The sequence below is a fragment of the Erithacus rubecula genome (genome assembly GCF_903797595.1).
Source record: "Erithacus rubecula genome assembly, chromosome: 22".
Taxonomy (NCBI): Eukaryota; Metazoa; Chordata; class Aves; order Passeriformes; family Muscicapidae; genus Erithacus; species Erithacus rubecula.
In genome coordinates, this window is record NC_136674.1 from 2991753 (window position 1) to 3015158 (window position 23406).

The 23406-nt window shown below is 51.9% G+C and overlaps 3 protein-coding genes across 4 annotated transcripts in view; 1 reads left to right on the forward strand and 2 right to left on the reverse strand.

Moving 5' to 3' along the window:
- The window catches only part of VPS53 (VPS53 subunit of GARP complex), a 60787-nt gene extending 46714 nt beyond the window's left edge, over window positions 1–14073 (reverse strand). Inside the window, exons 1-4 of one of the 2 annotated variants that reach the window (XM_079325117.1) lie at window positions 13953–14073; window positions 11541–11621; window positions 10652–10701; window positions 9811–9877 (exon numbers count right to left, since the gene is read on the reverse strand). In XM_079325117.1, coding sequence (XP_079181243.1) covers window positions 9811–9877; window positions 10652–10701; window positions 11541–11621; window positions 13953–14036 — 282 coding nt within the window. In that variant the 5' untranslated portion in view covers window positions 14037–14073. The remainder of the gene's footprint in view (window positions 1–9810; window positions 9878–10651; window positions 10702–11540; window positions 11622–13952) is intronic. The other variant, XM_079325118.1, reaches the window with a different exon arrangement.
- A 78-nt stretch (window positions 14074–14151) lies between these two features.
- Window positions 14152–19613, forward strand: TLCD3A (TLC domain containing 3A). The gene is made up of 5 exons (XM_079325340.1): window positions 14152–14464; window positions 15132–15215; window positions 17235–17448; window positions 17551–17646; window positions 17999–19613. The coding sequence occupies exons 1-5, from the start codon at window positions 14343–14345 to the stop codon at window positions 18266–18268; spliced, it is 786 nt and encodes a 261-aa protein (XP_079181466.1). The 5' UTR covers window positions 14152–14342; the 3' UTR covers window positions 18269–19613.
- A 429-nt stretch (window positions 19614–20042) lies between these two features.
- GEMIN4 (gem nuclear organelle associated protein 4) lies at window positions 20043–23391 on the reverse strand. Its single transcript, XM_079325337.1, has one exon. It carries the CDS (start codon window positions 23281–23283, stop codon window positions 20089–20091), a length of 3195 nt encoding a protein of 1064 aa, XP_079181463.1. The 5' UTR covers window positions 23284–23391; the 3' UTR covers window positions 20043–20088.
- Window positions 23392–23406: the final 15 nt, after the last annotated feature.

The window sequence follows — 23406 nt, forward strand, 5'->3', positions numbered from 1 at the left end:
AGATGCAACAGGAAAAAAACTCCAAAGGCACCAGTGTAAAACAATAGGGAGCAGAGCTAAATCATGAATCACTGAGACTGCCTAAAAATTAGCTTTTCTTGGCATTGTCCCAAGCAACTCCTAAGGTCAGACCACACATATTCCCTGTGTCACCTTTTCACACAAGATCTTCCAAGCAGCAGAAGAAAATAACCCAAGTGAAAGGTGGGACAAGAGTATGACTTGTTTGTTAAATTTGGAACTGATGCATTCTTTAAAAGGTTATGTTCCAGTGACTTACAGTACCAGGCTGACATTCATACACACAAAAACAGTGTTAGCAACAATTATTCCAGCCAAAATAAAGAGGAAAAAAAAAGAAAAACCAGTTCAGTGAATTACAGTCAGTGTCTCCAAATCCCTGCAGTGCTGCAGATGGACACAGCCTCCTCCTCCCCTGCCAGCCCAGCTATGGAACTGTCACATCACCCCATCAACCAGCAGCTCATTAGTGGGTGTGTTAATTTCTAAATATCTCCTTATGCATCCCATCAGGAATCTTGTGCAAGAAAATACTTCAGTACCAGGAAATATGTAAATAGGAGTTAAAGAGGTCTGTGTGTTACTAGAAAATGCCATTGAAGTGGGAGAAAAAGCAAATTTTCAGATGACATTTCCTTGCTTGGGGATTAACTGAACAAACACTGGGGTTTTTTTCTCCCAGTAATGGTTAAAATACCTCCATGGTTTCTATTTGCTTGCTGGTGCTGTGCAAGAAACATGTTATTTTTATTGATTCTAACCAATATACAGTTCAATTGAATGTTGTTATTCACATCAGAAAGCTGCCCTTTACCAAGTGTTTTACAGACACATGACATCTGCCAATTTCACAGCATCCAAATGTATTTTTAATGTTACAAATAGGGCTGTGGTCGTGATGGTGAGAATTTAATGCTCCTGGCTGGGCCCCTGCTCTTGAATACAGTGTTAATGTTTCTTTCATTGGCTGCCACACTTACAGCCCAGATCAATGAAAATCTAGACCACGACTAAAAATAAGTTCCCATCTCAATTCTCTGAGGAGCCTCAGCTGTGGAGATTTCAAAGAAACCATCTCACACTGGAACCATCCTCACATTTTCTGCTGCTGAAACCTCATACAAATGAGTCCCTCCAGATTGGGAAAGGGTAGAAATTTACTTTGATTCTCAGACTGATTTCATTTTAGAGAAAACCCTTAAGTTTAACAGCCAGGGCTAAACCACTGCAGCTAAGCCTTGTCTCAGCACAGGACAGTGTCAGCTGATTTCCCTGAGCACACAAACCTGAAGGGCTCATCACCCTGGGGTTTGATTTTAGCACATTTCCACCCTGGGAGTTCAGCAAATAGTACATAACTACTACAATTGTCACTGAAGAAGAGAGTTTTGTGTCATCAGCTCCAATCCCAACCACTCAGGCTGCACAGGACACTTTTTATCAGCAGATTACATCCAACACTGCACGAAGCTTAAAATTGCCCTTCACTTAACCCCAAATGGTGCTTGGAAATCAAACCCCACGTTCTCAACAGCTGCACAAACACTGACAGACACACTGGGTGAAGGGAGAGGTGATTTCCAGGTAGTTGTGGCCAAAACCTTGCAGCTTAACTCCTGAACTGCACCCTGGGCTGGTGCAGCATCTCCTTGAGCTGTCAGGTTTTACTGCATCACCCAGCTCTGCACAGGGGTGTCTGCATCACCTCAGATTTTACTGCATCACCCAGCCCTGCACAGGGGTGTCTGCATCACCTCAGATTTTACTGCAGCACCCAGCCCTGCACAGGGGTGTCTGCATCACCTCAGATTTTATTGCAGCACCCAGCCCTGCACAGGGGTGTCTGCATCACCTCAGATTTTACTGCATCACCCAGCCCTGCACAGGGGTGTCTGCATCACCTCAGATTTTACTGCAGCACCCAGCCCTGCACAGGGGTGTCTGCACCAGGAGAATGGTGCTGATGTGCTGTGACAGAAGTTGGAGTGGCCTTGCTCCAGTGAGTAATTTTACATGAATTTTACAGTCACCTAATCAGCAGCAGGGCAAGCGTGGTCATTAAAATGCTAATTGTGGGCATTGCATAATTCAAAAAGTAAAGCATCTGGAGCTTCATCATGCTTGAGGCTCATGGTGGGTTAGTACAGCTTCATCATCAGGTTTCTCCAGCTTCATCAGGTGAAGCAGGTGAGCAGCCACAGCCTTGCCCCACACCCAACATTAAACATCATTATCATGGGGCAAAACCTCCCCGTGCAGACACTCATTATTCTCCTATCTATTCCAGAATAGCCAAGCTGTGAGTCTCTGCCCTGGTGTTTGTGTTGACACCCTGATTGCAGGTGTTTGCTGCACCTCCCTGTGCTCAGGACACACCTTGGATAACCTGAGTGCACCTGGCAGTGCTGCTCACCCTCCCTCCCTCCATCCTGGAGCTGCCTGTGTCTGCTTGATCACAGGGAAAGCACACTGAGTTTATTTGGGAAGACAGTAAATGACTGAGGGACTCCAGCTGATTTGTGTGCTGATGTGTTTGCACACTGCCATCGGTGGTATTTGCAACATCAGAGCCACATCTGCAACAGCAGAGCTTGACTTCTATGGGGGGTAAGTTTAGCAACCACTTGAGTTACAGCAGATTTTGCAAGATGAATTCATATCCACGTTCATATGCTGGTTTGGGTTGGGTTAGAGTTAATTTTCATCACAAGTATGGGGCTCTTTCTCTGCCCCTGTCAAAATCAGCACAGGTTAAGGTTTTAAAGGCAAATATAAATGAGGAGAAAGGGCAACCACATCAGGATTTCCAAGTGGAATTCCTGTCATTTTACCTTCTATAAGCACAGAAGCAACACAGCTGGAATAAACACAACCACACACCAAAAATGTGAGGCAACAACTAAGAAAAAAGACAAAAAAGGGAAATAAAAGAACTTCAAATACCCACAGTAAGACACAACCTCCTGCCTGTTTGGAATTCTATTTTCAAGCTGGGTTTCTTGCTTTGTTGGCATCAAAGCCACACAGGACTGGTCACAGTCTGCAGCTTGCAGAGCCTCCAACAGCACCAGCACAAACACAACCCCACTGCCAGCCTCAGGACAGGAACATCCCACTGAAGCACAAGGCAAGGTCAAGCTCAGACCTGCTCCTGCCTTGCAGCAGATGGCAAAAGTTAGGCCAGCATGAGAGTGAACAGCACCTGGCACTCACCTGAAACCCTGGGCACTGAATGGGTTCTGGGCTAGAAAAAAGCTCAGTGTGTCTACAAGGGAAGGACATTGTCCAGCTGTCACAATTCACTAGGGAAATGACTCTGAATGAAGCTCACTTTTGATTTATTTTGGCAGCTTGGCTCCTGCTTATTATTCATGGGTTACAAAAGAATATTATGGGACTTTAATCACTCAGCTGGAGCCTTACAGAATCTGTGGCATGATTTTTCATGAAATATATAAAGTCACACAGCTTAAAATGCTGTATTTAACCCCAATCCATTCACTATCTTAAAAAGGTATTGAAATCTAACACCAGTCATATTTCATATGCTCACATTTCAGAATAATGACCCATTCATAAAAATCCAGGAGATAAACCTCAGCCAGGGAAAAGAGATTTTTTATAACTGAGAGATGGTGCTTACAACATCAGGGGTTGTGACACAAAATAGCCCTCAAATATTTCAGAGACTTAAGTTTTAATTAGTCATTAAGAGCTTATGACTGTCAGTGCTGTCCCAGCACATTAACACCTTCCAGGTGAGCCAAACCTGGGAACTGTGGCCAAGAATGCAGCACTGGAATTTGATGGCTGGAAGTGAGCATGTGTTTAAACAAATGAATAAACAGCAGGAGAGTGCCTAGGGTAGGAGATGTGCAGGCACTGGGTGCCTCAGCTCAGCATGAAACACAACCTGCAGTCAGAAAATCCACCTCCACACAAGGGGGTGCAGGGAAAGGAGGGAGGCTGAAGCAACAGGGCTGCTTCTTGAGCAGGTTTATGCACACAGAGCACAAAAGCACCTCCCTGCCTGCCAGGCTGACACTGTCTGAACCCAACCCTCACAGAGCTGGAGGGGACAAGCCTGTGACTGTGGTGACACCACCCACCAGCTGCCCTGGGATCAGGACACTGCTCAGAGAAGCAGCAGAGGACCCCACTCCCACTGCCCCCTGCCATCTGCAGCACCTGCATCCCTCTCTTCTTCTGCTCACTCTCCATCTTCATCTCCTCCTTCCTCCCTCTATTGATTCTGCAAAGTGTTTCCTGATCTCTATTTAAAGAAAAACCAAGGGAGTATTTCACATACTTCCAGCTATGACCTTGTCAAACCCACAACCTGTGGGCATTTTTCTCTGCCAGAACACAGCCTCCTCCTTCCACAGGCTCAAACACTGCCAGACACTGCAGCACACCCAGGGCAGGGCAGGCAGCTGGAGTCTCCCCACAGCTGCAGAGCCCAGATGTTCATTTTCACATGCCAGGAGAAAGGACAGCCCTGGCTGACCAAAAGATGGGATGGCCAACTGAACTGTCTGGCCTCAGGCTGGGCAGCAAGGATATATTCTCATTATTTGACCACAGCAGCTGCCATCCCTTTTCTTGTACTGCTGGAGTTATGAGAAAGAAAATATATATCACTGTTTTCATGGAGCAAAACAAAGAAGGAGCCAACCAAAGCAATCCAAGTTATCAGCCAGTATCTTCAGCCATGAGAAACATCCAAAGCTTTTCGCAGCCCAGGCTCTTCTAGTTAACACTTAACTTTATTCTAGCACTAACTGAGCCAGCCCCTAATGGTTTCAGATACATTAAGCAATAAACCACATTTTTCTTTGAAACACAGTCCTTATTTGATGCAACTCCAGTCATTAACACATGCACAGAGCAGGAAGGGAAAAATGGACCAGAGATAACAGAAAAAAAGTTTGTTGGGTTTTTAGATTCAAACTATCAAGCCACAAATCCATTTGGGATCTTGGGACTCCTCTGGGGCTCTTGATTCTTCCCAAAATGGATTTCAGTTGATTCCACCTCACCTTTACTCACCCAGGCTGCACAGACACCACCAAGGGTTAAACCAGCAGCAAATGCAGATGCCACTTATCACAAGGACAAAAGCCTGATAGGTGAAGCAGCATCAGCCAAACAACCAGTAAAGGCATGTCAGCAACTGTCAAAAAAATTACAGCCAGTCCAAGCAGAAGCTTCAGCCATAAACACAACTGAGGGGTGACACATCAAACCATACGGAGCGCGTTAAACGCTCCGTGGAAAAATCTATGGGAACTTTTTATACTGCACCCTAGGGCAGAGAGGAGATCATGCCACAACTGGACTGCAGCTCTCAGCAAGGTCAGCCCACACTCCAGTTCAGCAGCAAGAGCAGGAAAAAAAAAAAAAAAAAAAACATCCAGAGGAAAAATCGCGTAGCACTGGCTCCCTAGGAACTGTTACAAGCGAAGCACAGCAGCTCCTGCATTCCCAGCCTCTCCCAAGGCATCTGAAATTATCCAAGTCTGGGACTCCCAAGGAAAATCTGGTTACGCCCTGCACAGGAATGTTCCACCCACGGCTGTTGTTTCCTCCCATAAAAGGATCATTAGGGAGATAATTTCTGAGGTTCAGGGCATTGTCTGCAGATTTTACTGAAATATCGCACCAGGAAGGGGAAGCCAAATGAGCCAGACTATTTTAAGGCTTTTGCATTTGGAGGAAATTCTAGGGCAAAATTTCAAAAAGGCAGATGCTTTGAACTGGGAAATGTTATGCTTTGTGGGGAAGGGAGCATTCCAGTCTTTAGAGCTGCTTAAATAACTCTTTTGAGGCTACATCTGTTTGATGGTCTTTATTTTTAGACTCAGAATCTGTTTTTTCAGACACCTCGCTGCTAATTTATCCACACACGTGTATGTGAGCAAGACTGTTTGGGGAACAGTTTAAAAGCTGATAGACCAAAAAAAAAAAGCTACTTTTACCTGAAAATTTCTTATTGAAATGCCTTCTCATAGCTACAACTCACCTCAAAGGCAGAGGGGCACAGAAGTGTTGTCCCAAACATCATCCCAGCCACACTGGACAGAGACTCCATCACAGGGAGCACAGCAGCTGCATCTGCAATCAGGATTTTGGATTTCCTATCCCTAAGCTCTCCTTTTCCTTAGGGAGCATGGAGAGCACATTTCCATAGCTGCACACTCCATATTCCCCATGGGGTCAGACTGGGATTCAGGTTCCTCTGGCTGGACAGTGACCAGCAGCACTACCCAGATTTGTCTCTGCTGGCAGTGCTCCCCCACCATCAATTATCAGCAAAACCTTATCCTGCTCTCAAAACCAAGGCTGGGCTCCCCTCTCCTGGACAGCTGGGAAGGTGCAGCTCTTGACAAGGCTCCTCCACAACACAGCTTGGGAAAGATCTTTGCTGTAAATAACCCCTTCTCCTAAAAAAAAAACAACCAAACACATCCAGTCTGCCAAAGTGATAACCTCAGCTTGTCTTCTAGGAACCTGCCTGAATCACTGGAGTCTAAAAATGGGATTGGGTAGGTTGATAAACCCCAGTAATGTCAGCAGCACTTGAATTAAGTGCCTGCACAAGATTTCCAACCATTTTTTGGGTAGCTCTGGCTGACAGGAGATGGGAAAGCCAAGGCTGAGCTCCCTCACCTGCAAGGGCAGCAGGGGTGGACCAGCACAAACAGCTGAGGGCAAAGAACCCCCTCCCAGCTTGCTTTGAATTAAACAACTTTTTTTTTTTTTTTTTCTGCCACTGCATCCAAAGTTTGTATTTCCTCTGGAAGGAAGTCAAAGACTGAAAGGATGTTTATTCAAGTTATTATTTACCCCTCAACAAGGACATCTCCAACACAACACAGTCAGGCAATGCTGGCAAACACTGGCCACAGTATCAGGGGTTGTTAGGAGAGAATGTGACTGCAGGGAAGAGGTTTTTGAAAAACACCTTTCAGACCCAAACCTGCAGTTAAATACACAGGATCCTGAGCTCCCACTGAAACAGAAGCAGCTACAAAATCAGAGTTCAGATGCACTTTTATTTATGGCACATGTTTTCAAAGAGACAATGGACTGCAGTGTTCCTCTTGGATCTCAGTGTGCCAAGGGGATGGAAATCAAATGACAGGAATTTTCCAAAATCAAAAAAAAAAATCTGACTTTTCTAAAAGCCAGCCTGCTGCAAGTCCTGTGCACTGCAGACATGTCTCCTGGTAAGAGTTACAAATGGAAGATTAGAGATTAAACTAACTGATGTGGCTGCTTTTAAGCTTTGTTTCAAACCTCTTGCAAAAGCTGCCTGCCAACTGTTTCCTTACTAACCAAGGGTGGTTTGCAGTTGTGGTTATGATGATAAAATCCAATAATGATCCTCATCCTGGGCTGCCTAGGGCTGAGGCTCACAGGATGACACTATCTATCCATGGGGATGTGTCAGTCCAATTTTGCAGGGAAATACTGCTCTGGAGGACACAAGTTTCCTACACATTTAGTAAGAATATCAGATCAGTAGAAACAAGAAATTAATTTTGCTGTGGGACCAAATTACCAGGAAACTAAATTAGGAAAACAGCAACACCAACTCCCTTCCAAGCACAGAACTGAGCTGCCTTAACAGCACCTTGTTTTCAGTTGTTTGAAAACAATTTCTTACCATGCACTGGAAAATAAAACCCTTCCTCTCCAAGTGGGAGAAGTCAGGCCTCTTGCTTGATAAAAACATTTCCAAGTGTCCTTGATTCCCCTGAGAATATGCTGGTAAAACAAAGGCACTTTTCAGCACAGGAACAGGCAGCTGAAGCTGGAAAACAAGGTTTTCACCCCCACAATCTCCTACCAACAGGGTGGTCATGTGAAAAGGGCTGCTCACTCCCCCACACAGCAGCCTGGATGCTCAGGGGACACAGTGCAGGGGTGACAGCAACAGCAAATGTTAACAAATCTAAAATTCCATCTCAAACTGAAATGCCACTCAGGGGTTCCCCAGCTCTGTAAGGTGACCTCCAAAACCTGAGCTTGCTGATGTTCCTTCACTGCTTTAAACTTCAGCACCCAGCAAAGTTCTACCACTCCAACAGTCTGATTGCAGCAATTCACAGAAAAAAATGCACATCCAGGTGTGAAATGATGGGCTTGGATTAGAAATACAGAAAGAAAAAGCTCACAGCATTTCAGAATCAATCTGTTTTTCTTCCCAGAGAAGTAACACTTTAAATAATTGAAGGGTTTCAGTATTTGTTAGGATCTCACAGTAAGAAACAACAGTTGTGCTCCTGGGAGAGTGTCTGGCCTCAGTCCATGCAACTGCAAGCCCTGGCATCTGTTTCTTAAGTTTGCTTCTACTTTGCAAAGCAGCAAAATGAGGGAAAACAGGAAAAATTTACAGCTAAATACAGGAATATTTGTGATTAATTGCAGCTCCAGGCCACTTGAAATAAATCCTGCATGGACACACAAATGAACACTTGAAGGTTTTTATTTAATCAGGATTTTAACTGGTTCCTTCACAAGCAAACTGAAGGAAGAGCAGCACAGACAGCTCTGCCTTCCTGGTGCTTCAGAGCAGGACACTGTGCAGGTCCATCTGTCCATGCAAAGGGATGAAGAGTGAGGAAGCCCAGGCACAGGACAGAGCTCTGAAACACTCCTGTTATCCCATGGGCACAGCTGCTCATGGCCCTGCTTGTGCTCATCATTTTCTCCAAGCCCTGATGCACTCCAGGCTATTCTCACCCACAGCCCCTCTCAATCCCACTCTTTTGAGGTCTTCTCTGAGAATTCATCCTCTCAAATGGGCCCCAAAGGCTACAGCAACACCAGCTTTCCAATCACAGCCAAACTCTCCAAATACTGCACCAGCTTCCACTCCCTCCTCCATTTCTGTAATTGCCTCCTCACCTGAGTCCTTGCTCACTCCTGCACAGTAATTACAGGCTGCACCACTCCCAGGTAAGCCACATCCCAAGCACATCCCCAGTTTCACAGTAGTACTCAGACATCCATGATTAAACTACTTCTGCTAGGAGAGGTGAGCATGGCCCATGTTTTTCTAAAGCAATACAAAAGCATAGGCAGGTTATAATTCCTTGGAGGGTTCTGTGGCAGAAATAGGATTAGAAATTGGATTAGAATCACAATTGCTATGACAGCAAGGAGTGGAAAACAGAGAGGGTAACTAGTCCATGCCAGGCTTAAGGCTGGTATCAAGAAGTCACTGAGGAACCTTGATTGATGGTTCAAGGTCCCTGGTCTAAAACAGGACAGGAAATAGAGCCAAAGGTGACACCTCAAAATCAGCTGACACAGGAGCTGAGCACTCACAACCCCTGCAGCCATGGCTGGGCTCACCAATGCTGAACTCCCAGCAAACACCTCAGGCAAAAAACAAGTGAAAACCTGAGGGCTGAACAGGAGCTGCAAGAGGAAATGGCAGCCAGTGATCAACAACTCGGGACACCTCAGCAAACAACTCAGTGGAAAGAACAAACAGCCTTGTGTGATCCCCACCCAGGATCAAATGTACCTGTACCTGTCCATGCTGCTCATTTTGTCACCAAGTGCCACACAGGCCTCCTGCTTTTGATCTTTAACTCAATTCCTCATTCATTCCCTTCAGAGGGCAAGGCAGGTGAGAAGAGCTGCTGAGTGAGCAGCTGATGATTGTGAGAGCACAGAAAGATCCCAGTAACAGCAGCAGGGGAGCTCTGCCTGCCAGAGCCACTCCTCAGTGGGACACCCCAGCTGAGCAGCCCTGGCTCTCCTGGCTGCACATACCTGCCTCCCATCCTGTCCCACGTTGGTCTGGCCCCTCACCACAGTTCTGATGTTTTCATCCAACCTCCTGCAGGAAGAACCCCAGAGAGTCAAACCCAGCCTCAGTGAGCCTGACCCAAACAATTGGGGCAATCCTGACAGCTACAGAACCCATTTCAATTAAAAAAGCTGTTGTTACCAATGCTAAATTCATTATTTCCCCCCTCCCTCTCTGCTCAATGGCACTATCTTGCACAATTTAAAAATCCTGTTGCAAAAAAAAAAAAAAAAAAAAAAAAATTTCCTAATTTAACCAGGGTTTCTTGCATTCCTGTTCCCTTAAGCAATATTGTCAGCTCTCCCTTGCCTGTTTGCATTTCAACTTCCCACATATCAAAGTGCTGTCTCAATCATTTCATGTTGGCAATATCAGCCAGCACAGAAAATTTAAGTACATCATGAACACTTGTGTTTATTTTATACTTTTAGAACCAATAATGACAAATCAGAAATAGAGTGAGAATTTTTGCAATTTATGATCTGACCCCAAAAACACTGAATTCTTGGCAGCTGAGTCTTTTGGGTAGTTTGCTCACTCAGCCTTCAAACTGTAATAAAATTAAATAATTTTTGATTAATTTTCAAAGCTGAACTTTGCAACCCATCAGCTTAAATGGCCTGAAGGGCACCTAATAGAAGTGAAATATAAAAAATTATAATTGTTTCTATGTCACTACTAGACTTGAGGCTGGTTCTATCCATGTCTTTTAAACAAACTAAATCCTGTCAGCTGTATCACAAAAGCTGCATTTATGAACCAGTCCAGGCCACCTGAGATGCAATGAAATGGAGAAATATTTACCTGATTTTCAATCTGATCTTGTTCACAACTTCATCAATGTTTGCCAAAGACTGGAACATAAAAAAATTTTAAAAAAATCAGAAAGAAGTGAAATGATGAATGTTTTACAGAGGAATATATCAGGTGTGATCACAAACACTTCATCAGACAGGGATCTTGAGGAAGAGGAGAGCAATGGCTTTGTTTTAGCTGGAGGAATTGAGAAAACTCAGCTGCTCCTCTGTCCCATCATAAAGAGCAGAAAAAGACAGGTCAGGGCTCAGGGCTTCCCCCATCCCTGAGCTCTGCCTTGTCCTTTGTCAGCAAAACTGTGTGACAGTGACCTCCAGTGGGCAGTGGGGATGGGGACAGAGCCTTTGCCTCTGGGCTGAGACCCCCCTGCAGAGCCCAGACACACAGAAAATGGGCTGGGAGGAGATGCAGTGAGGGCACTGCTGGGGAAACTCCTCTCTGCTGGCAAAGGGAAAAAAGCCAGGCCACAACATGAGAAAAAGCTCATAGGAGGTCAAACTCTGCTGTGACATTGTACAGGCAACACCTGCCTGATTTGGCTGAAATCCCCAATTCACTATGATTGATATATGGAATTTACTCCATCTACATAGAAAATTAATTTATTTCTACAGATCAAAGCAGGATTTTAACTGCAGCAAGCACTCTAGGTGGAAAGAGATCACATAATGGCAGCAAACCCTGTGAGATGCAAATTTAAGAAGTGGTTATTGTTAAAGCTTTATTTCCCATGCTAGTGTTTAAAATAAAAGGTTTGGGTACAGGTTTAAACACTGTTTTGGTCATTTGCTATCAGATTACCCTGATATTAAAGAGTGGAAGTAAAATCTGACAATAAAGAGTGTTAAAGTCTGAGAGTATTTAGAGCATTACTTACTTGCTCAGTGGGAAAAAGAGCATTAATATATTCCACAGCATTGAAATCTGCTCTGTCCAGGGGATCTTGGCTGGGAAACACCTGGAGAGAGGGAGGAAAACAAACACAATCAACCCCCATCAGTAATTTCTGTAACTTTACACAGTTTCTACTACTTTTAATCCCTTCAGCACCCACTTCCAGTTGTGTCTCACATCATTTCTCTAACAAGTGACCAGGAGCAGAGCAGCCACATCCTCTGCAGGGCTCTGACTTCCCAAAATTCCTGTGGATATCAGCCTGGATAAACAGATAATTCACACACATGATTCCACACAGAGCCCTGGCACAATCCATCCAGGAATTCCCAAGGAACAGGAGCCACTAATGCATCCCAAAGCATCCTGATGCTTTTGTTGTTGTCTGGGAACAAGCTGAGGCTCTGCCCTGCTCTAGGGTGGTGACAGACAGAGGGTTTGCTTTCCACAGCCCTGTAATAGGAAACCTGATGAATTAAGGAGTGGTTGTACAAGTCCTCTGGAGACTTGGGTTTGCCACTTTTCACAGAAACACGATCTGCTGAATGATTTGGGAAGGGGGAAAGAGCAGCTGTGGTGCAAACAGATCTCATCTGTCCTCAGAAGTTCAAACAACACAAACACAATTCCAGGCTTTGCTTTTTGCTCTCCCTTCTCTGCTACCACACTGAAGTTGTGGATGTCCCATCCCTGGAAAGGTTCAAAGTCATCTGGATGAGGTTTGGAGCAACCTGGGATGGTGGAAGGCATGCAAGGAATGAGGTGGCCCTTCCAACCCAAAGTATTCCATGATTCTGTGATATTTGTCCCATATTTGCAGAGCTCTGCACTCCACAGCCAACATCCAAAAGCAAAGCTGACCCCACAGCATCCCCCTGCCCACTGAAATCCCTCACACCTGGGCACCTGGAGCATTTGAAAATCAGTGATTTTCTGAGATAAAAGCAAATTCTGCCTGAACCAGCCCTCCTGGGAAGCTTTCCCTGTCACTCCTGAAGCTGGCAGCATTCAAACACAGTGAGGAAAATGTTCTGACATCAGCCCTGACATCACAACTGCAGCATCAAACCCAGCCCCTCCTGCTCACAGCTCACAAACCCCAAATCCACAAACTCCATGCCACAAACCCCAGATCTCCACAAGGATTAAAAGCAGACGAAACAAGAGGTGAGATGGGAGATAAAGGCTGCTCAGGAACTCCACTCAAACTGCAGATAGGGATCAGTGCTGCAGGCAGCTGGAGCAGCTGCAGGAGCTGTCACTCCCAGGAGTTTGTCACAAGCCATTAATCAGAAATGCTCTGGGTTTGGTGGGGCAGCAGTTCTGCCTGTGCTCCCCACCCCACTTCCTGCAGGGCAGCTGAGCCAGCTCTGCTCATTTAACCAGAAATGGGCAGGTTTTGCCCAAAACTGGTTAAAGAACACTGACAGGAACAACAGGATTAGTGCCTTGAGAAGTGCTAGGGAAGAAGTTGGGAAGCAGCAGGTGGTGTCATCCTCAACATCTCCCTGTGCTCAGGATCTGAATATTTTCCTATAGCTTTACTGTTTGTTAAAATATTTCAGCCAGGCATGTGATGGATTCTCCACTGCTCAAAAATTCACATCTACAAGTGCAAAGGATTCTTCCTCTAGCCAGGCTCCAGATCTCTTTAAGAAGCTGTCATTTAATTTACCAGTTCCCAAGGCCTCCCTTGCTCTTTGAGGAGGGCCACCAAAAGTAACCCCCAAGCCTGAACACTGAACAAAGTGCAAAATCTGATTTGAGTGTTATTTTGTGAGGCAGACACTGCTGCTGCCCAGATTTCTGCTGGAGATGGGAGGGTGGGCTGCAGGCAGTGTCACACACACCAAGAGCCACGGTCCTGCCCTGGGCTCTCGGGATTCTCACGGGCTCCAGGTGCCACGAAGGGTTTCAGGGAAGGCTGGAACAGAATCACAGAACACCCTGAGCTGTGGGGGCTCCACAAGGATTATCAAATCCAGCTCCAGGCCCTGCACAGACCCCCAACAATCCCAGCCTGGGCATCCCTGGCGCTCCGGCAGCCTCGGGGCCGTGCCCAGCACCCTCTGGGTGTAAAAACCACGGGCCAAACCAAGGCATTCCGATTATCCTTATTTCGGCCGAGCCACAGGCCCTGTGTGCTTTAAGGCTGCAATGAGCGAGAGAAGCCGCAGCAGGGCCGGCCCCGCACTGAGGGGACACGGCGAGCCCCGCTCAGCCCCCAGCGCGGCCCGGCCCGCCCGAGCCCGCCCGGGGCTGACACACCGGGCACGGCCAGGCCGGGGCTCCCCGGGCCCGGCAGTGAAGGCCCCGAGCCGGCGGGGAGCCCTCAGCGAGCGGCCCCGGGCCGCGCCCGCACCTGTCCCCTGAGCGGGGGGACCGCCCGGCGCACCTGCTCGATGGCGGCCTGCACGGCGGGCGCCAGCTCCAGCGCCGCCTCCAGCCCGGCCTCCAGCTCCGGCTCGTCCTCCTCCATGGCGGCGCCGCTTCCGCCGGCAGCGCGCGGCGCGGGCGGGGCCGGGCGGGGCGGGGCTCGAGGCGCCGGGGCGGGGTCTGTATGGGCGTGGTTCTGTGGAGGGGGCGTGGTTTAGCCGGACGGGGGCGGGGCCTCCGCCCGGCGGAGCGGGCGCGTCCCGGCGGCGGCGGGAGCGGCGGGGCTGGTCCGGACCGAGCCGAGCCGAACCGAGCCGAGCCCAGCAGAGCCGAGCCGAGCCGAGCCGGGCTCTGCCGCCGCCCGGCCGGCTGGTGACAAGCGGCGGCGGGAGACAGAGCGCTCGTCCCCATGTGGCGGACGCTGGCCCTCGCCTCCGCCTTCTTCCCGGGGCTCTTCATCCTCTGCATCCGGTTGCTGCGCTGGGCCGCCCCGGGATGGAGCCTCAAGGATCGCATCCTCCTCAGCGGCAGGTACGGGCGGGAGCGGCGGGAGGTGACGCGCACCGCGGCGGGACCCGCCGGGACCGGGATGGGGAGCGGGACCGGGACCGGGACCGGGAGCGATCCGGGTGGGCCTGGAGCACCCAGTCCCGCCGGCCGTGAGCCTGGACTCGGGGGGCGGCGACGCTCAGGGGGACGATCCTTGGCTGTCCCGAGCCCAGATCCTGCGAGGGGAGCAAGAACCGGCGGCAGGAGCATCCCCCCGAGTGCGGGCATCCCCCCGAATCAGAGCATCCCCCCGAGTGCGGGCATCCCCCCGAATCAGAGCATCCCCCGAATCAGAGCATCCCCCCGAATCAGAGCATCCCCCGAATCAGAGCATCCCCCGAATCAGAGCATCCCCCCGAGTGCGGGTATCTCAGCCCCGCACCGCGGTGCCCTTGTCGGGGCGGGGAAGCTCCGGTGCAGCTCTCCTCTGCCCACGGGGAACCGGCGGCGTTCCCACCGACCCACGGGGGTGGAAAGGACGGGAGGGACCTGGCAAGATTCCCCCGGGAGGCAGCGCCCGGCACAGCCACCCCAACACATCCTGGGGTGTGCACCCAGTGGGTGTCTGTGCCACCAGCTCTCCCTGTGCCGTGGGATCTTTGTGGGGTCACATTTGGGGTGACCCCTTTCCTCTTTCTCTCCGTTTCAGGCTGGTGTCAACGGTTCAAGCCACGATGGCAACGGTGTCAGGGATCACAGTTGTCCTCAGCTGCAAGAACGTGGTGCATGACAGGTAACCCAGAGCCCACCCTGTCCCCCTGTCCCCCTGCCAAGGGTGTGCCCAGCCAGCTCGGGGCTGGAGGGTTTTCTGCCAAAGGCTTGCAAAGGGGAGAGGAAAACCAGTTTCATGTTCCTCTTTCCCCCACTTGGGCTGGAAGGGTTGGGCAATGTGCTGGCTGTACACCCCCTGAACAGCAGCAGCTTGCTCAGGAGTGCTCTGCCAGCACAGTCTCCTCCAAAGGATGGGCTGTAACATGGGCTGTATATGAGAGAAAAACACAGACATCAGCAGCCCTGAAGGGGTAGGGAGTCTCCTTGCTGGAAGTTGAAATTCCTACAGAGTCAGAACTGATTTCAGAGGTGCATCAAGGCATGCCAAAAGGATTCTGAAAGAGTCCAGAAATGGTAAAGTCAGAATGGAGTTTGCTCTGAAGGAAAATCCTGCTGCCTTGCCATCAGTGCTCTGAGATAAACTGCCCAAAAGTGGCTCTCAGGAGGAGTGATAGCATAATCTGGGTCAGAAGACTTAAGAACAGACCTATTATACAGACTAGCAGAGAAGATTGCAGGAGGGAAGAATATAATTATGCTGAGCTGGAATTTGACTGTCACACACTGATTTTAGGGTGATTTTATGACCTTGGTCATAGCAGACCTGTCCTTAATACACAGATATGAATTATCTTGCCTTGCTCTAGGTAGTGATATCTATCCAGATTCCTCAGACCTGCTTAACCCAGGCAGTCTATGAGCTACCTTTTTGCTCTGAAATAAAATTTCTGCTGTATAGATAAGGCAGATGAAGGATCCCAAAGCCACACAGACAGAAGGTGCTGCCAGCAGCCCTCCTTCCCCTGGAGCTGTCTGCTTGCCTGGGTGTACTCAAGGCCAAGGGCTCTGTGCAAACACTTTGTGGGCAGAGACCTAGATTTTCTTTGAATCTGGAGGAAATTAAGCCCAGTGCTCAGCAGGGAAGGCCTCGGAGAATGACAGCAAGACAGCAAGCCAGGAAGCATCACAAAGGTTGCAGCAAAATCTGCCAATTTATTTACAGAGGCAGACAATCGTTATATTGCTGGGGCTGTAATTGCCCTCCAAAGCCCTGGGCAAGTTTTACAAACACAATCACTTGCCACCCGTGCCTCACACCACTTACATCTTTCCATCTGGAGCAGGAACTCCTACAACTAATTTTTTTCTTGGGATGGCATTAGAGCAAAAAGAGATTTGAGCCCCAAGCTACATTTCTTCAAGCAACAACATAGGGTGGTTTTGCTTTTTTTTTTTTTTTTTTTTTTTTTAATCAGTGTGGTTTCACACAGGACTTTTTAAGGAGGCTGGTGTCCCTGTAAAGCAGGGCTTGCTGCTGCCCAGATTGTGCAACCAGGATTCCAACATGCTTTGGGAACAGGCAGCTGCCTGCAATTATTTCCCAACTGACAAACGCCTCATGGGGGTTTATTGCTTATATCGGATATTTTGTGCTTCCCTCTCCAAACTCCAGGCCAGCCATCCCTGGTTAACTCTGAGTTCTCCATGTGATTCCCAAACATTCCCTGGGTTAGGCAGCCAGCTGACAGGCAGGGCAGACTCAGATTAGGGGTTTCCACCACCAAGCACCAGCTCTAGGGGTTCCAGGGCTTAGGGGAGGAGATCACCTGGGCAGAGGCATCATCTTGGTGCTGGATCCCAAAAAATGCTGCACCCCTGGCCCGTGCAGCACACAGCTGGGTGTGGGGCTAATCAGGATCCTTGGTTAGCACCGTGTTTGTGCTTGGCCAGGCTGAGCTCAGTGCCTGGCACAGCCCAGCAGCAGCAGGCTCAGCACAGAGATCTGTCCTCCACACGTACCAGGCACCTTTTCTCCGGGTCAGCCTGTACCTGCTGAGCCAGAGTTAAAACTCACCCCCTCTCAGCTTCAAAATCCATTGAAATTGCTGCCATTTCAGTCCTAAAGACTCTCCCACCTCCTAGAGCATCACGAGGTGCTTGGAGCCATTGTGATGCCTCTGTGTGTGCTGCTCCTCCCCAGGCACTGGCTGGCTGTGGAGTACGTCTGGGTGCTGGTTCCCTACATGACCTATGACATCTATGTCATGTACCTGTGCCACTGGCACAAGAGCCAGGAGAAGGGGATCCTGGAGAAGAAGCACTCTCTGGCCAGCGTGTGGAGCTTCCTGCTGCAGGAGCGGCTGATGGTGACCCACCACCTCTTCATCCTCATCGTGCTCACCCCCATCACCCAGGTAAGGGCTGCTGCAGGACCCCAGGGCCCCCTGCACGTGCTGGGTGTTGGTTCCTGGCCACTTCTCTGCAGGGCCCCGTGCTCAGTGTGGTTTTTTTTACAGCATTTCAGGGGAGAGCTGGGGGACTTCTTCGTGGGCTGCATCTTCACAGCAGAGCTGAGCACACCTTTTGTATCCCTGGGCAAAATCCTCATGCAGGTAGGTGAGGAGGGATGGGGCTCAGGGCTGGGAAGCAGTTCATCATCCCCTTTCCCTGCCCTGGCTCCATCAGCCCCTCTCCAGGCAGTGCTGAGCTGGGTGTCTCAGAGAGGGGCAGCCCAAATCTCCCCTGCAGTGCTGCCTTCCTGTGTCCCATCCCTTTCCTTCCATGCCCAGTGGCATCCTGGAACTGGGAGCTGTGCTGTGGGCTGGTGACAATTGCCTTCTCCTCATTCATTCCCACCTGTGCCCTCCTCCATCCCTTCCCACCCCACCTCCAGCCCTCCTGGATGCTCATCTCCCAGAGCACCGGGGTGCTGCTCCCCCCACATTCACCCCCTTCCTCCCCCAGCTCAAAATGCAGGACACCCTCCTGCACAAGGTGAACGGGATCGTGGTCCTGGTGACCTTCTTCCTGTGCCGCATCCTGCTGTTCCCGTTCATGTACGCTGCCTACGCCCGCCAGGCGGGGATCCCGCTCTACCTGGTGCCGTTCCGCATCCCCCTGCACTGCAACATCGCCAACGCCTCGCTCATCGCCCCGCAGCTCTACTGGTTCCGCCTCATCTGCCGCAAGGCCGCCCGCCTCTACGGCGGCTCTCCCGCCCACCGGAGCCGATAACGGGGCTGAGAACGGCACAGGGGCGGCCCCGGCTCTTCCCCCGCCGAGCAGCGGCTCCGAAGCAGCTCCGGTCTCCAGCGCCGTGCAGGCAGCGCCAGCCTGGGCTAGGAAGGCTTTACTCGTGTGCCGGGCTGGAAGCACGACGTTCCTTCTGGGATGCAGCTCTGCCGAGCCGAGGGTTACACGAGAGGGGTTTGCTCCTTGTTCCAGCCCCCCCGGCGCTGACACCGGACACCGGCGGGCAGGAGGACGGGGAGCTGTGCCCGAGCTGCAGCTCTGCGGAGCCCTTGCTGACCTCACTGACTTCAGCTCTACACTACAGCCCTGTCCGGCCTCTGACCTCCCACGTGCACCTCACCTGCTGCTGCTGGGCTCAAGCTCCACTTAACCCGAGGGTGCTTTTCACTCCAGCTGCCTGCCAGCCCTGGGGGAACTCCTGTGATCCCAGCAGGGCTGCAGGGCACAAGCTCACGCCACGACAGGGAAATGTTTCTGCTGTCTCAGGGCAGGATGGGGACAGGAACCTGCCAATCCTTGTCTCACCAACACACAGGGCACTGTGCAGAGCCCTTCCTTGGCAGGGGGTGCCATTTTCCCTCCCCTAACCACAGCTGCTTTTATCTGACCTGCATCCCCTCAGCAGGTATTCAAAACCATCTGGCACACCCTGTTCTGCTCTGCCCTCCAGCTGGCACCACCACGCCCTGGAAACCTGTACAATGGAACCCTCCTGCCCCATCCCACCCCCCATGGGGCTGCCAGGGACACAGCTGGGGCTGCACAGAAGGAACCAGCAACCCCAGAGCAGGATGCTGAGCTGTCCCTCACCAGTTCAGCCCATTTCCACTTTTAACCACAGCAAAATGGGTACAGGCTCCCCAGCTCACCCTGCACCACAGGGTGTGAGCAATCATCCCCTGCAGCCTGCTGTGCCTGCTCCAGGGCAGGGAACTGCACTGGCACAGCCCCGTGCCCAGAGACCTGTGACCACTCTGTGCCTTCCATTCAGTCTGAAACCAGCAGCCAGGCTCTGGGAAACATGGATCTTTTGGGTGTTGGATCTCATCCCAACCACGGCTGCTCTTCTGGGCATCTTCTGACCCGTGGTTGTTGTTGCAGAGAGCTGCAGTCACAGTAACCGAAGTTACAGTAACCACCGAGACCAGCCGAGTTACAAACCGCTTGCAACTCCTTACAGATGTTGTATCTCACTGTTTTCATTGCGAAAAATGTGCCTTATGTAAGGACAAAAAAAACTCCAGCCAATGAGGCACCTCAGTTTGCACTAACACTGCCCTATTTACTATCAGGAGACCAATAAAGATTTCCTCTCTGAGTCACACCACTGGCTGGCTCTTCCACGTGCCGTTCATTGCTGGGTGGGGGTGTTACATGTGGGGTTACTGCTGCACCCCCACCTCCGGGCAGGAGCAGCACACACGGATTTCCAAAGGCTCCTGCTCTGTCCTGAACTCACCCAACTCGCTTCCCAGCCTCCAACTTGGTTTCCAGCCTCCGGCAGCACGTGGCAAAACCAGCAATTCTCCTGGGACTAGGAGGGCTGGTGGCAAAGCAGCCAGAGGGAAGTGATTTCCTCGATGCTGGAGGCTGCTGTGTAAACCCAGAGAGCCAGCAGGCAAGGCTGCAGCCACAGAACTGGCAGCTTGGCTCAGGAACAGCTGTGCCCAGTTATTCCAATGGAAAACCAAAGTGGCTCCTCCTACCCATCTTTATAGGGCTACTTCTACTGATAAAACAGCAGGGAGGGAATAAATTCTAAACAAAAATAAGGATTTATTACAGCTCTTACAACGCCCAGCTCAGTGCTCTGAGCGTGCTCCCAGCTTGCTGAGCTTCTGCAGGAGGGTGCAGCGCAGCTCCTCGTGCCCCACATTGTCTGTGATGGACTCCAGGAAATGTCCCTCGTTGGCTCTGCGCAGAGCGGCACACGGGGACGTGTCAGCCCTGCTGGACACCTCATACTGTGACAGCACCTCCAGGGCCACCACCAGCAGTGGCTCCTCACAGCCCCCAGCTGGCAGCATGGCAGCCACGTGCAGCAGGTGGCAGAACACCTGGATGCAGGTGAAGGACACCTCCTGCACACAGGGCTGGGATGAGGCTCCGGCCGTGGCTTTGATGGAGGCCAGCAGGTCGGTCAGGCTGCAGCAGTACAGCTGCACCACGTGCAGCCAGGCCTCGGGGGGCAGCCAGCTGGAACAGCTGGAGCTGCAGAGGAGCTGGAAGCCCCTGAGGAAGAGCACAGAGAGCTGGAGGTGGCAGGCAAAGGGGCGGAGGTTGAGCAGGGGCATGTGCTGCACGTACTCCAGCGTGTAGGGCACGTGCAGCACCTGCCTGTGCAGCAGCTGCTCCACCACGGGCACCAGCCTCTTCCACTCAGCCTGGCTGCACCACGGCATCACCTGGACCAGGGCCACCAGGAAGCCTTTGCTGAAGAGATTCACCTCCTGGGGGTCATCCACGTTGACAGTGAGCAGGGCCAGCACGGTGTCCCTGAGCTCTGGGGACAGGCAGCAGCACTCCATCCACGCCAGCAGCCCGCTGCCTGGCCCGTAGGCCGGCCAGCGTCGCCACGTCCACTCGGCCTCGGGCAGCCTGCAGATCTCAAACAGCGTGGCTGGCACCTCCTTCTTGAAGTGATCCCCATAAAGCTGCTTCAGACGGAGCCCCACGGTCCAGTCCAGTGGTGCCACCTTCCTGTGGAGCCAGGCCAGTGACTGCACCCACAGCTCCGAGGAGGGGACGGCCTCTGGTCCCAGCAGCTCGCACAGCTGGCACAGGATGCTCAGAATCAGGTCTTTGCTCTCCAGGGAAGGGAAGTGCTGCTCTCTAGGCTGATGCCAGTACTTGGTGTAACCATCCAGAAGTTTGCAAAGGCTGAGGAGAAGTGGGAATGGGTGGCAGGATTTGATCCAGTGTTCTTCTGAAGAGGATGGCATTCCCAAAACGTTACTGAGGATCTGCAGGCTCAGCTCAATCTGAGGAGAGTCTGACTTCAAATAGGGAAGGACAAAGGCTTTGGTCACTTCTGCAGGTGACACGAGTGGGGTGCCTGAGCCTGGCTGCATGAGAAAGGAAAGGAACTGAAGGAATTGCTCCTCTTCCCTCACCGTGGAAAGCTTCCCCCACACTGCCTCCTCCAGACACCTCAGCACCAGGCTGTGTGGCCTGCCTGGATCCTCGTGGCTCTCCAGGAAGCTCAGTGCTGGGAAGGAGCACAGGATTTGGGCAAGGAACTGGTGTGCTCCGAGGTTGACCACAGCAAGATGACAGACCTGCTTCACCGTGGCCTCAGGGGACAGCAGTGTCAGCCTGGCCATGGAAGCCACAGCCCTGCTCAGGCCTTCATCAGACACACTCTTTGTGATCTGGTTGAAAGTCACATTCAGATCCTCCTGGAACCCCTCCCTGACAACCTGCACGTTCTGGGACAGACCTTGGCCACCCCAGGATGCCAGGACACCTGAGATCACTTTGTTTTTGTCACTTAATGAAAGCTCAGTGTAACACTCCACAATGGCTTTGATCACTTGCATCTGCAGCTCTTGGGCCTCATCATGGTGGGACATGGCAAAGTCCACCAGCGTCTCCAGCAGTTTCAAAACTAGCTCAGGGTTCTGGAACAGAGCTTTGTTTTCCACCAGGCACTCCACCCAGTCCTTTGAAAAAGCCCAGGTCTTTTCAGATGCAAAAACAGAGCATGTGTCCATGTGTCGGTCCAGCCTGTGTGCAATGATTGCCATGGCAACTGAAGACACAAGGCTGGTGTCCAAATCCTTCAGGACAGCACTGGTGTCCCTGAGAAAGTCCTTGGTGAGTTGGGTCAGCTCTAACAGCACCTGAGTCTCGCTCTCCCCCAGGTCTCCAGTCTCCAGGAGGGAATCCAGGCTCTTCCCAAGGCTGGCCAGAGTGTCCAGCAGCCGGTAGCTCTGGAAGCAGAGCTCCTCAGATCCCCTCAGAGTGCCCTGCAGCTCCTCTCCCCAGGCCTGCAACAAGCTGCAGAGCAACTCCAAGCCGCCAAAGAGCTCCTCAGGAGAGGGTTTGGGCAGGGACAGGAGGCTGATGCTTCTCTCTGCCTCCATCACCTTCTCCCCCAGCCCGCAGGGGTGGAACTGGCTGTGAGTGTCACTGCTCCACAGGCTGACCAGGGCACTGAGCTTGGCCAGGTGCTCGGTGATGGGCAGGGGGCTGTGCCCCGGGCCCAGCCCGGCACACAGGCACAGCAGCTCGGCCAGGTTGGCCAGGGCGTAGCACCTCAGGCGGGGCTGGGCGACGCTGCCTCGGATCTGCTTCAACCCCTCCAGCAGCACCACGGGCAGCCCGGGGGGGTTCCCGGGGTCACCCTTGAACCTCTTGGGGGGCTGCAGCCCATCCTCCAGGGAGGGCTCAGCCCCGTGCTGATGGATGAGAGCGCTGAACGCGGACACCGCCGCATCCTCCTGTCCCTCCCGGTGTTTCATCACCTCCCACCACACGTCCAGGAAGAAGCCGATGTCCGACGGGGTTGTCTCGCTGGAGATGTACTCCACCAGCTTCTCCAGCTGCTCCCGGCACACGGCTGGAGGCAGCGCCAGCAGCAGCTGCACCCAGAGCCGGGGCACGGCCAGCGCCTTGACCAGCTCGAACAGAGCCGTGTGGTTCACATCGGGGATCATCGCGCCCACCGAGAAAAACCCGTCATCCCTCCAGCCCCACTCCAGCGACGCGGCGGGAGGAGCCGGCAGCAGGATCTTCGCCCAGACGATGGCCACGGCCTCCTTCTTCCACAGCCCCAGCGGCTCGGGGCAGCGCTCGCCGATCTCGCGCAGCGCGTCGGTGATGGGCACGCCCGCGCGGGGCCAGTCCGCCTTGCGCAGCTCCCGCAGCGGCCGCGGCTGCAGCAGCCGGGCTGCCAGCAGGAACCCGCCGTGCAGGATCGCCGTCTCCTCGCCCACGGCCCAGGGTCCCGCCGGACAGCCCGGCGCCATCGCGGGCCCGCGCTCCGCCGGCTCCATGGCGGCGGCGACGTCTGATGACGTCACGCCGGCAACGCGATGACGTCACGCCGCCAGCCACGCCCCCGAACCGCAGCGCCTCCAATCTGCAGCGCCCCCTGGCGGCGCGGAGCTCAATTAATT

Excerpts from the sequence above, each read along its gene's own strand:
- TLCD3A (XM_079325340.1), top strand. The coding sequence starts at position 14,343 with ATGTGGCGGACGCTGGCCCTCGCCTCCGCCTTCTTCCCGGGGCTCTTC. Across the intron at positions 14,465-15,131 it reads CGCATCCTCCTCAGCGGCAG|GCTGGTGTCAACGGTTCAAG; the intron begins GTACGGGCGGGA and ends TCTCCGTTTCAG. Across the intron at positions 17,647-17,998 it reads TGGGCAAAATCCTCATGCAG|CTCAAAATGCAGGACACCCT; the intron begins GTAGGTGAGGAG and ends TTCCTCCCCCAG.
- GEMIN4 (XM_079325337.1), bottom strand. The coding sequence starts at position 23,283 with ATGGAGCCGGCGGAGCGCGGGCCCGCGATGGCGCCGGGCTGTCCGGCG.